This window comes from Emydura macquarii, unplaced genomic scaffold, assembly GCF_026122565.2.
Source record: "Emydura macquarii macquarii isolate MOO-44397 ecotype Brisbane River unplaced genomic scaffold, CSIRO-AGI_Emac_v2 contig_751, whole genome shotgun sequence".
Classification (NCBI taxonomy): Eukaryota; Metazoa; Chordata; order Testudines; family Chelidae; genus Emydura; species Emydura macquarii.
This window is the reverse complement of record NW_027130888.1, coordinates 120,120-133,700: the sequence shown is the minus strand read 5'-3', so window position 1 is coordinate 133,700 and position 13,581 is coordinate 120,120. Positions and strand designations below refer to the sequence as shown.

The 13,581-nt window shown below is 44.5% G+C and overlaps 1 protein-coding gene across 1 annotated transcript; it reads left to right on the top strand.

Annotated features, from left to right (window-relative positions):
- Positions 1–727: 727 nt before the first annotated feature.
- On the top strand, positions 728–1,687 carry LOC137149495 (olfactory receptor 14A16-like). The gene has a single exon (XM_067542998.1). The coding sequence runs from the start codon at positions 728–730 to the stop codon at positions 1,685–1,687; it is 960 nt and encodes a 319-aa protein (XP_067399099.1).
- The last annotated feature ends 11,894 nt before the right edge of the window (positions 1,688–13,581 follow it).

The window sequence follows — 13,581 nt, the reverse complement described above, 5'->3', positions numbered from 1 at the left end:
GAGGGGAAATGACTGGCCCAAGGTCACGTAGCAGGTCACTGGCAGGAACAAGAACAGAGCCCCAGTGTCCTGGCAACCACTGAACCACACAGCACAGAGTAAACAATGCAACAGAGCAGTAATGGAGGGATGATACTGGCCCATTGTTACACGCAGGCAAAAATGCAGCTGGGATTTGGTGCCGTAAATCAGTTGGGAAGCAGGCAGCAGGCCGCCTAGGCACAGAGCTGGGGGGAGAAAAGCTGCCACTTCCCATGCTGGAGGAGTCCACATCATGTTGCCCTGCAGCATGGGAATCAGGCGGTGCTGGCATTTTAGTCTATCAGATTCGTGGCCAAGGTGTGAGGTTGGTGACGGTCACCACGGAAGGCCCTTCTTTGCAAGGATTGTTGCATCTGGATTTTACTTTGTTCCATCCTGCACTCCGCATTTTAACAAGCCACTCCTTGAGATGCAGCCTCAGATGAGGTCAAATAACAAAGCTCCATTGATTTTAAAGGAGCCGATCCAATGTACACCAGTGTGATAACACGCTGGATTGATTGGCAACCTGAGGAGCACTAACAACACCTAGTCATTGTAAACGACGAGTGCTCTCCACCTTTGACATTCATACAATCAGATCTCAGGGAAAGGGGAATCCGGGCCACTCCCTTTGTAGCTCTAATCCTAACCATCGCCCGTCTCATTCCCTCCACAGCCATCACACAATGGACTGAGGAAAAAAATGTCCAACCGAACCACCATGACTGAGTTCCTTCTCCTGGGATTCTCCGACATTCGGGAGCTGCAGATTTTACACTTTGTGGTGTTTCTTGGGCTTTACCTGGCATCCTTGGTGGGGAACCTTCTCATCGTCACAGCCATAGCCCTCGACCATCGTCTTCACACCCCCATGTACTTCTTCTTGATGAATCTGTCAATCCTAGATCTTGGCTCCGTCTCGGTCATCATCCCCAAATCCATGGTCAATTCCCTCATGAACACCAGGTCCATTTCTTACTCTGGATGTGTCGCCCAAGTCTTTTTTTTCTTATTTTTTGTTTCAGCAAATTTTGCCTTATTGACCATTATGGCGTACGACCGATACGTCGCCATCTGTCAACCACTGCACTACGAGATGGTGATGAACAGGGGAGCTTGTGTCCAAATGGCCGCCAGTGCCTGGATCACTGGCATTCTCTACTCTGCGCTACACACCGGGAACACTTTCATAATCTCGTTCTGTGGGGGCAACACGGTGGATCAGTTCTTCTGTGAAGTCCCCCAGCTCCTCAAGCTGGCCTGCTCTGACTCTTACCTCAGTGAAGTAGGAGTTATTGTCTTTGGTGCGTGCTTAGGCTTAAGTTGCTTTGTTTTCATAACTATGTCGTATGTTCAGATCTTCAGAGCAGTGCTGAGAATCCCCTGTGAGCAGGGCCGGCATAAAGCCTTCTCCACCTGCCTCCCTCACCTCACTGTAGTCTCCTTGTTAATTTCAACTGGCATCTTTGCCTACATGAAGCCAACCACCAGCTCAACACCTGGTCTGAATCTCTTAGTGGTTGTTCTCTATTCCGTGTTGCCACCAATGATGAATCCTATCATATACAGCATGAGGAACAAGGAGATCAACGGTGCATTGAGTAAATGGATGTGTTGGAGGTTATTCAGCAAGAATAAAATATCCATATTTCTCCTTTGGTAGCAATTTCATTTGGTGTTTCTTTATAAATATAATCATCTGATGACATTATTGCCTCCATGGGAGCACACTGTGCAATCTGTTTATGAAGAATTATGTTTTAACACTAGTAAAAATCCAGGAAAACACAACTCAAGAAAAAAAGTAATTACTATATGTTTACGTTAACGCAATTAAGATTGGAATCTATCTATCTATCTATCTATCTATGTATCTATCTATCTAGCCACCATGGTGAATTATGGCTATGTAAGTATTATGACTGTGTACTGCGCTGTCTGTCGGCCAGAATAGATGTCACTTGTGTGGCAAAATAAATGTAGAATGTCACAGAGGAGTCACACAGACTGTGCTCTCTCATGGAGAATTGACTTGACTTTTTTCCTGTTTCCTTTATTTTTTAACCCTAGTTTAAAAGAGAAGACAATTCAAACTCAGTTTGGTTTATCTTTCTGAGGCTTTGAAAACCATAGCCTGAATTTATAAAGCCGACTTGGGCCAGGAATGGAAGCTGTGTTTCAGTTTCGCAAAACAAAATGGCAGATCTTGTGTGTTTTCTACCCAGGTGATATTTAGCCCATAGCATCGAAGTTTTGCTTTCCAACGGCTAGTGTTGATTTGGAGTCAAGGGTGTTCAGATGTATTCCTGACTCTACTAACTCATTCACTGAGGGACTTCACGCAAGTCACTTCCCTTCTTTGTGTCTTAAATTCCCCAACGGTATGATGAGGATAATGATAGTTATCCACTTTGAAGAAGTGCTTTGAGATCCTTTGAGAGAAAATGGTAGAGTATAGAAATGTTATGTTAAAATAATGCAATGGTGTATCTGAAATCTCTCTAGCTAGTTATGTGGCCCCAGCTACTTCCAAGGCAAAATCTTACACTATCAGCAATGGATTTAGCCTCTTAGTATCCCTATCTGGTAGGAAAATATCACTCCAAGCATGAGTAAGGAGCACACCTGCAAGTACAGGTTTGCTTGGGACTGCTAGCATGAGTTGGGTATACTCACATGAGTATAGAGGTACATCTACACTACAGCAGCATGGCTGTGGCACTGCAGATCTATCTGCAGCACCATGGTGCAGCCACTTCTTACACCGATGGGAGGGGTTTCCCATCAGTGTAGTTACTCCATCTCTTCAGGAGGCAGCAGCTAGATTGATGAACAAATTCTTCCATCAACCTAGCCGCCTGTACCTATAGGGTTAGGTCAACCTGACCATGGCTCTCAGGGCATGATATTTTTCACAGACCTTAGCGACATTGCTCAGTCGATCTAATTCTTTAGTGTAGACCAGGCCTGAATTTGCAAGGAATTACTTGGTTGAATTAGGAAAATAGACAAGAGTAAAATCCTACATGAGATTCCTCTCATGAGCAAGGACTACCAACATGAGTAGAGGTTTGCATGGGACTACTCACATGGATGAAGGCTTGAAGGAGACTAGAGGCAGAAGTAAAGTGAGTGAATTTGCGCATGGCGCATTAAGAATAGTACATTTTTAACAGGACTGCAAGCATAACTGCGGCATACTCACGCAAGTACTGATTTGTGAGGGACTGCAAGCACAAGTTAGGGATGCTCACATGAGCAAAGGTTTGCACCGGACTACAAATATGAATCAGGATTTACACGGGTAAAGGTTTATATCAATGAGGAATATCTACATGAGTAAATGTTTGTTTGAGTAATGCTCCTCACATGAGTTATGGTTTGCTTGGGAATGATGGGGATACTCTCGAGTTAGAAATTCTCACATGAGTAAAGTTTTTCATGCAACTATTTACAGCAGTAAAGGATACTCATATTGGTTCATTTTTTCCTGGATTTACTTGCTCAAGCAAGGAATGCTCACATGAAGAATGGTGCCTGGGATTGCACTCATGACTCATGACTATTCACATGGGTAAAAGTTTGCGTGGGCCTTCTCACGTGAATTAGGAACACACAGGTATATATATAATGGTCGGCACGGGACAACTAGGTTGAGTTCGGGGCACTCAGATCATTAAGAACTTCTCCATCACTATTCACAGGAGCCAAAGTTTTTGTGACCGATCACAACACAAGTCTGTTGTGTTGTATCACAAGCACAAAGTTGATCATACGCATCAAATTTTCTGAAACCCCTAAGGAGCAGGATCCTTCGGTCCTTTCTGAAACCAAACCCCTATTGAACTTGAAGTGAGCTAGAGGGTTCCAGGGAGGATGGAGCTAGGCTCTTCTCAATGGTAGTAGATGACAGAACTAGGAGCAATGGTCTCAAGTTACAGTGGGAGAGGTCTAGGTTGGATATTAGGAAAAAGTTTTTTTCTAGGAGGGTGGTGAAGCACTGGAATGGGTTACCTAGGGAGATGGTGGAATCTCCATCTTTAGAGGTTTTTAAGCTGCGGCTTGACAAAGCCCTGGCTGAGATTATGTAGCTGAGGTTAGTCCTGCTTTGAGCAGAGGGTTGGACTAGATGTCCTCCTGAGGTTCCTTCCAACCGTCATCTACTCTGATTCTATGAGTGAATAGTAATAACAACAGCGACTGAGATGGCAGATTGGCCCAGTGGGTAGGGCAGTAGTTTGGGAGTCTCACAATCTGGGATTTCCACCTTCCCAAAGTGACAGATGATGTAAATGTTGGGCAAGTGGCTTGAGGTCCCTTGCCTCAGTTTCCCCGTCTATGAAATAGGAATAAGGATACTGACCTGCGTTTGTAAAGTGCATAGAGCTCTATGAACAAAAGGTGCTATATAGAAGCTGGATGCCAGGATCTTGGTTTTATAAATAGAGAAACTGAGGCACAAAGAGGGGATGTGATTGTCCAAGGTCATCCAGTAAGGCAAGATAAGCAAGGGAGTGATTCTTCTTTTGCTTACACTGGGGTAAATCAGGACTCATACTTTGCTCAGCTGATATATACAGGGGCATAGTTCCATTGACTTAAATGGAATTACTCTAGTTTACACCAGATGAGGATTTGACACGTTTTCCTGCTCTCAGCTTCTAGTGCAACACTGAGTATCAATCTGAGAACTGGGCTGAAAGACAGGACACCTCGGTTCTGTTCCCGATGGCCACTGACCCTTTGTGTGACCTACACCAAATCATTTCCCGTCTGTGCCTGTTTCCCCATCTATAACATGCAGATATTGACATGGGGGAAGGGCCAGGTTTTTAAATATATTTAGGTGGCAAAGAAAGCAGACAGGAACTCAGTGGGATCCTCAAAGGCACCGTGGTGCCCAACCCCCATTGAATATAATGGGAGTTAGGCACTGAGGGTCAGATTTTTAAAGGTAATTAGGCACTTAACTCTCTTGATTTCAATGGGCCCTGAGTGCCTAAATACCTTTAAACAGCCGACCTGTGGAACTCCTCGCCATGGCCAAAAGCATCACTAGGTTAAAAAAAATTAGGATGGGTCCATCGAGGGTCGTTAGCCAAGATGGTCAGGGACACAACCCCATGCTCAATGCAACACTGAACTGCTGACTGCCAGAAGCCAGGAGGGAAAGACAGGGGTGAATCACTCCATAATTGCCATGTTCTGGATGCTCCTCTGAAGCTCTGATACAGACCACTGTCAGAGACAGGATACTGGGCTCCATGGACTGTCGGTCGGATCCAGCACGGCACCTCATCTCCCTTGTAAAGTATTTTGTGATCAGTGGATGAAAAGTGCTATAAAAAAACACAGGGATTCTTATTAAAATGGCCTGTACGTATGAGTTATTTTAGAACAAATGAAAAGTTGAGTGCCCGGAAGCTCCTATTTTACCCTACTAAAAGAACATGATAGGCATTGGGGCCTGGTTTCCAAATGCGCCGCTATCCTTTTCTGGTAGGACCCCCTCCAAATCCCTGCCTACACAATAATTCCCTCATTAGGTTGATGACCTGGCTCCTGAACTGATGACCTGGTAGATTCTAAACATGGTTTGTGCCTGCATGTTGGCCTGGGATTCTCAAAGAGCATAACGGCGTTAGGAATCCAACTCCCACTGGTGTTCAGTAGGAGAAAAGCTCCTGGATCTTTCTGCCCTTTTGGAAAACCCCAGCTGAACTTTTCAAAGGTGACACGTGATTTTGGATGCCCTTCTGGAGCCACCTTGAAGGGTCCTGATCCACAGAACATCCTGAGCACCCCGCCACTCTGACGCTCAGGCCCCTTTTTGGGTGTCTCATCATGGGCTCCCAATAAGTGATGCTGGCCAAGATGCAGGCTGGCCAGTGCTTCTACTCCAGTAGGTGAGCTGTCACCCTGATTTTCTGCAGTGGAGAAAGCATCCCCTAACCTAGCCGGTGTCGCTAATTTGTCCCATCTTCCTTCCCCCCAGCTCTCTGTACTAGGATAGCTAACAGAGGTTAGGCCCATGTGCTGATCTGTCAGCATGTCCTCTGGCACTCTTCCCCCTCCTCAGGCATCATGGGAGAGCTTCCCAGGTTTTCCCAGAATACACTGGTACACACACCTCCCCTGCATAAATACCGTGGTGATGGCTGAAGTTCAGACACAGAGTGGTTAGGGTAACCACACAGTGGAAGGGCAGCTGCACGCTGGCTAAGCCTACACAGGACTGTTTAATTAGTGTTAATTGTGATGTCCCTTTAGAGTGGGATTTTCCAAGTGGCCTAAGGAAGTTACGCACCTGATGTCATTAAAAAACAATGGGGGCCAGACACTGAACTCCCTCCAGCTCACTTAGAAAAGCCAATTGTCTTTCCATTGTGAACGAGTCTATTATATTATTCATTGTATATTATAAAGACAATTATTTATTGTCTTTCCATTGTGAACGAGTGTGAGACCCGACAATTCATCTCACATCAGAGACGGTACAAACGTCACTCTGCATTGCTGCTGCCCTGTCTGTTCAAACCACAAATTAGCTTTCTCCAGAGTCACTCAGCCTCAGAGAATATAACTTTAGTTTTGCAGTCAGCTTGCAACTGGGATCATCGCACTGGAAAAATGATCCATTTCTATGCACCTTAGGTATGTCCAAGGTGCCCATCACCTTGGTATCTAAGCAGCTTGATAGCTACCTGGTCTAGTGCCCATATGGACTTTTATTATCATCATGTTATTGATCTGTTACTTGTATTGATTTATTGCTTCACAATTACGCTCTGCTGATCAGCTACCAACAAAAGGCAGTTAAGATTAATGGGTCCCACTGGGCATTATTAAAAAGTCTTTGAAACGATCATGAAAAAGATTTTCAACTCCGCACAGGTCGCAGTGGGGATCGATAATGTTCAGTGGGCTCAACTGGTGTAACGACACTGGAGTCCACCAAGTTACATTCAGGATGAATTTGGCCCATTGCACGAAATGCCCTAGAGATGGGAGGTGCTTGCTTACTTCTCAGTTGTGGTTAAGGCTGAAACTAACTTGATGTTAAATTATAGCAACTCAATGAGACCTTGCGGGATTCACCAAACAGGAGGAACAAAACTTTCTGGGTTGGCAGCTGGAGTAAATTGGCATAGCCTCATGCAAGTCAATGGAGCTTTCACCAGCGGAGGCTCTGGCCCCATCACATGCAGCAGAGTTGGTGGATGACTTTATTCTCACGAGACGAATTTCCCCAACGCTCATCCGCACTGGGTCCCAGAGAATCAAGTGGTGGAAATGTCTTTGGGGCAAAGGCTAGAGACAAAACAGATGTTAACTCCAAAGTGCATCGAGGGGAATCCAGCTAGTTCTGTGTAAACATCAGGGGGCCAGATCTGTTCCGGGAGTAACTCCTCTCTGGGCAGTGAGATTACGCCCTGGATGAGTTTGGCTCCTGTGCTGTTAGAACAGTTAAGAGCTGCCTGGCTCAGGAAATGGGATACGGATTGTGTTTATGTCCATATCCCACCGGTTAAAATCTGCCCCCTCAGGTGCTAGTGACCAGTTCTGGGTGCACATTGAGGGCCAGCTAATTAACCCCTTGGTCACATTAGTGAATAGTTACCCACACAAATAGTTCCTCTGAAATCGAGGGAGCTACTAGTGACAGTAACCGTTGGCCAGGGTGAGCGAAGGAGTCATGTCTTTAAAGTGCCACAGAACTCTCGTTTTTATTGCAACCACTAGCAATTTAAAGACCCATTTCTTCCTTCTTCCCTCACATGGGGCAGGACCTTACCCTGCAACTGGTTCTACTGATTTCAATAGGGCGACTCGCTGAGTAAAATACTACTCCATGTGAGTAAAAGAGGCAACATCTGGCTTGTTGGTCTTGTGTTGATTTGGCATGGGCCAAAGGTGCTAATGTAAGGCAGTCGCTGTGCAACATTAAACAGAGTTAAACAAGGTTTTGTACACAGAGACCCCGGCTTGCTTGGCACCACGGCATACACACCATTAAAAATCTTTTTAACCCTTTATTAAAGATACAGAAAAGAAGGAAAAGCAGTCGAAGTATTGGGAAGGTAAAGTGTGAAGTCAGACTTTCATTTTAACAACATCCTTCATTCCCTTTCCCTTTAGCTGGAGAGAGTTTTTAGAAGGAAAAAAAGCCCTTGTTTGACAATTTCTTAGATGGTATCAAAGATGGTCATTGTAGGAGAGTCTCTTCGCTTGGCGTTTCAGAGAGCAGGACCCTGGTTCTGCTGTCCGTGTCTTATCTGCTCCCCCTTCGTGTCTTTTAGTTGTCTCAAGGTATGTCTCCCCTGCACACTACTGGTGGAGGTGTGTGTAGCTACACACCGCAGCGAAAAGCAGCAATGAGAGCTGCTCTGTCCTGGCAGGACATGCTACCTGTGCTGAGACCTTTGGTTTGCTTTGCCTTGTATCTCTCGCCAGAAAATAAGTGTCTCTCCCAAGCCATTGTTTATCCTGCAAACTCCGAAGGTGAATTTTCCCTTGAGACTTTGCTAATGGGCATTTTAAATTGACGGGAAGGGAAAGTTAATAGCGTGTTTTGTTTTCTTTATGAGTGCAGACAATATGTTAATAGACACAAACTTCTTCTGGCCACTAAGGGAATGGAACAGAAAAGGAGAAGCTTCAGGACTAAAGAGAAGGTATTATATGAAGCCTTAGACATAGACCAGGGCTCCACTGTACAGACACAGAACACAAAGATGGTCCCTGTCCTTTTCACTCTGGCCTGTTAAAGCTTTGCGTGAAATTGTTAAAACTCCATTGTACCCAAGAGCGAGAGAGAGACTTGCCATTACTCTGTAGTCCCCGTGATTAAAGCACTCACGTAGGAAGTGGGACACCCAACCTCCCGTCCTCTTGCTTCAATGAATATTTAGTTATTTCACACTCCTCCTCCATGTCCCAGGTGTGTCCTAGATCTGTCCAAACGCAGCGTGTGAGCATGCGGGTCATGGCGGATTCGCTCACTGCTCAAGGAGTGCAGAGTTACAGCAGCGTCGGCAAGTGTCTTTACTCTGCACATCCTGATTAGGAAGAAGAGCCAGGGTGCCAGGAGATGGTGGGGGGGAGCCCATGCTGGTGATGCTCACACCTTCCCCTTCTTGTCTTTTATCAGCCAGGATGACAATACTCAGCTTTCCTCCCCACGTCTCTTTTTTGGAGAACACCAACAGGGAACGATGGGTAGACTAGCCCATCCCCTCACTATCTTCTCCATCAATTAGTTCTAATTCATGACACTTTGATTTTGGTTCATTGGCTTCTAGTCTCATGTTGTTCTCATGTACCAGGCATAGCTGTAACACAGGCTTTGGGTTATAGTAGGGGCCTTTGTGTTGGACTAATTCAGTCTTTCGTCTCTTCTTTGCACCTTTCCCCAGCACCGCCTGTTGTTGTCGGTTACCGTGACACTCTATGAACTGCCACTCCCTTCTCACCACTGAACTCACAAAGAGGGTCAGTTTGTAGGTCCATTATTACAGACCCTTTGTGACTTCTGCCCTTGGTGGGATTTTGGAATGCAGTTAAGTGCTGAGCATCCTTTGAAATCAGTGAGTTTTAGGAGCCTTGGTGCTTTAGAAAAACCCACTAGGCACCTAAATACCTTTAATAATCTGTCCTTAAGTTCCCCTGCCACAGCTGAAAACCCATCACAAATAACCAGCGTAACTAAAGTGCAATTCAGCATAACTCACCATCAGCGGCCCGGCAAGCTCCAGTCTGTCTCCCCTTCCATCAGTGTTAGACACACAAACCCTTTGTGTTAGTCCACTGAATTCAATATCCTGGCAATAACGGGCATAACGAATGGACCTACCCCAGATGCCATTCCAGCAAACCACTCACGCACCTTTCACTGCAGTGACCTCGGTAAGACTACCCTGGCGTTTAAAGTTGAAATGCTTTGCTGCATAGGGGCTGGAGTGCTCAGTGCTATGTAGGATTCAGGCTGCTACCGTTCATCAAGTGCAGGACTCCCCAGCACCTCTAACTCATTGGCGCCAACACTTTGGACCAAATTGTGCCAGCGCTGGGTCCAGCACTGGGCAGGTTCGCTGGGAGAAGGGCAGAACTGAGGCCTAAAATCATCGTTGTCCAGTTTCCTCCCATGACTTTCACGGCACACGCGCTGAGACGTGTGTCTAGCACTACATACACACCTCTGTCCTTGGACAGTATTACCTTATTCCGCAACAGGGCACACTACGTCCAGAAACCCAGCCAGGGGATCGTCTGACGCCAAAAGTAACAGTTTGAAAATCTCTGTGGTTCACCCCCAGGGGTAGAAATGGTATTATTGGGCACACGATTTTCCTGTCATCACTTAAAAAACAAACAAAAAAGCCGCACATTTGATTTTAGCTGGAAATTTGCCCTCTTTTGCATGAATAAGTTCGATATGAAATTGGTCAGAAATGTGTTGAGTTTCTCATTATTAGAGCTAGTCAGGAACAGAATTTTCATTTCATAGGGAATTCCATAAATTCCAGTTTTTGTTTTCAGTCCACTTCTGACTTTTCCAAAATAGAAGTATTTTAAATTTTATTCTGAGATTATTTTATTTCATTTCTTATACGTCATCTTTTATTTTGTTTTATTACTAGTTTATTTGTATATTATATTTCATTTTGTATTATTTTATAACATAGACGGTAATTATTTTTTCCTTAAACAAAATTTTGTAAACATTTCCCATGGAACATTTTCATCTGGACAATCTGGCATTTTCTGAAGGAAAAAAAACATTCCATTTGAAAATTATTGACCAGCTCTATATTTTCTCCCTTTTCTTTGGTTAAAAAATTATTAATTCTCTCTGTTTGTTTGTGGCTGTCCTATCTGCCAGTACATTCTGTCTGTTTGCCAGGCATTACTTAGCCTTCTTAACTGATAAGCAAGTATTTGATCCCGTGTAGAATTATGGAAAGTTAAGTTTACACCTGGGAATAATTGTCTTGTGTCTGAGCCTTAGTTTGCGGAGATCAAAGATAAAATTCCCACTGATTTAAAGGACTGGATCCTTTGATTTCCGTGGGATTTGGACATCTAATGCCTTTAGCCTTCTTTGACACTGATCATCAATGTGCGAACCCCTAGAAGTAAGTGCAGCAGCAGCAAATCTCAGCTCCGTGTTACCCATGTCATCTCACCAGCTCTCTCAGTACTGCAGGGAAGAGGATGCCGCTCTTAAGAGTACAATCTTCAGTTCCTAAGGCATAGCAGCCTGTCTCACTTAAAGTCAGTGGGTCTTTGACACCTAAATCACTTTTGAAATGTGCTTGTGCTTTTCAAAATGTGACCCTTAGATCAAGGCTTCCTGGTCAGATATTCCTGAAAAGAGCAAATGAATTTCGTTCCTCAGATAAAATGCAAGTGTAACAAGGTGCTTTACACATTTTGGCGGGGATTTTCATAGTGTGGTAATATATACAAGCAGCACCCAGCGCCCATTGAATTGCTAGCAAGCTGAGGTTACAAAGGGCAAAAGGTTTCTTCACATATCCCAGAAAAGTTTCAGGGATCTTCAGTGCCCAGCAATGATAGGAATGAGAAAATCTTGTACCAGAACTATAGGCTCCGGCGTTGGTCTGTTGGACTGTATGATAATCATCAGAACTTCTTGATTACTCTCCTCTACAGGGTTGGTTAGATATTCACACTAACCAGTTCAGTGTCCTATCTGGGCACAGTGAATATGATCATATCATTTATGTGTATTAGATTCTGTAACTTGATTCAAAACCTGTGCTTTTTCAGCACGAAGTTTGTGACCTACTGTCCCTTCTTCCCCTGAGGGACAGGTCTGTTCGAGCTTTTGCAGAAGAATAGAAATATCCACTTAGATCTGAATGCAAAACAAACTAGAAGATAGTTAGTCCCAGTCCTCTGGTAGCATAATTTGCTCCCTAACCATGTAATGAGGTCTCAGTCCTTTATCACCAGTGGAGATAATTTTCTGTCACCAAAGCTTTGTTTTCATAACGCCCATTATTGAATATTTGGGTCTCCTATAATTGAATTTTTAAAAGCAGGCGGGTTTTTGTTTGGTTTTTTAATTGATCTCTAGCAAATATATTGCAGATAGGGATGAAATCCCTTTGCTTAACTCTTTGAAGGAGACAGATCTAAACTGAAAATGGGCTATAACCTCAGGATGGCCCTGAATCGTCACACTGTGGCTTTCATTTTTAATTCTGAGTTTATCGACTATTAATCACTCATTTTTTTTGTTACTAAAAACGTGGTTTAATATTTATTACTGTCCATTTGTCATTCCTGTGGTCAGCTGCCACCTAGAGATTGTTAGGAGGGACACACAAAATCCTGGCCACATTAACCTTCTCTTCCCCATAGTGCCCATTCTACACCCTAATCACGCCTTTACCAGACTTCACCCTCCATTATCCACCATACCCCCAGCGGCAGCGAATATGCACCCAAGTGTTTAGCTGTGGGTTATTCACACAAGCCTCTCTTTCCCTCAGTCAGCCCTTTTTGACTTGGCAGATTATCAGCATTCCATGTTAATGCAAAAGCCCCTTTCCTTGGCTTATCGGAGTTCATTTCAACGCCAGAAATGTCCTGACATATTTCCACAGGGGCTCACTTGTTTGGCGAGGTCTCCACCCAGATTTTGCACCAGTATCACTATTCTGGTTAGTGGTGTGACTTTCTTATGTCAGTACAATCTCTAGTGTGGCCACAGTTTCCCAATGCGGAAGTCTCTAGCATTGGTCTGGCTTATTGCCATGCCCATATGAGAATGAACTATATCGATATAAGCGCCTTTACATCACTATAATTGCATCCGCTCGCTGTGGATGAGTGGGTCCCGCGTGGCACCTCCTGAGGGCCTCAGAATAGCCTAAAATTCAGCCCCTCACCTCAGTTTCCCTTCTTTGTTCCCCAATAAACTCCACCCAAGCTTTCTCCAATGCAAATCACAATAGCTCACCCATTGGTTTCATACATTAACTTCAAGTTCAAAACTAAACCCAGAAGTCTTACCTGCAGCTGCAAACACCCCTCAGGTATGAATCTTTCCTACCATCTCAGGCTACTCCCAGCTGTCCCAGGCTGGAGCGATAAACCCAGTCGAAGGGTTTTCCCTCACTCACTCCCTGAATTTTCGCTTCAGCTTTTTGGGCTTGCCTCTTATTCTAGCTCCTTCTAGCTCTTTATTGCAAATTGCCAGGATAGCTAAAGTGGTGCAATGTCTACATGTAGACATACCTTTACATATTGATTTCTCACCCCAGACACGAAGGGGACAGACAATGGGAGTTCTGACAACAAAGACAACAGAAAGAGACGTATTTAGCTTCCTTTAGTTTTTATTGATCTAGGCTTTTGGTAACAGACACAGAGTTATTGGTGTCTCCTAGATAATGGTAAAACCTGAGAAGGAGCTGGTGGAAAACATCCCCTGGCAGTGGGGGGAATTCTCAGGATCCTGGTTTGACTATAAATGTACAGGCTGGGTTTTCCCATAAGAGGTGATGTTAGGCACCTAAATCCCAC

Excerpts from the sequence above, each read along its gene's own strand:
- LOC137149495 (XM_067542998.1), top strand. The coding sequence starts at position 728 with ATGTCCAACCGAACCACCATGACTGAGTTCCTTCTCCTGGGATTCTCC.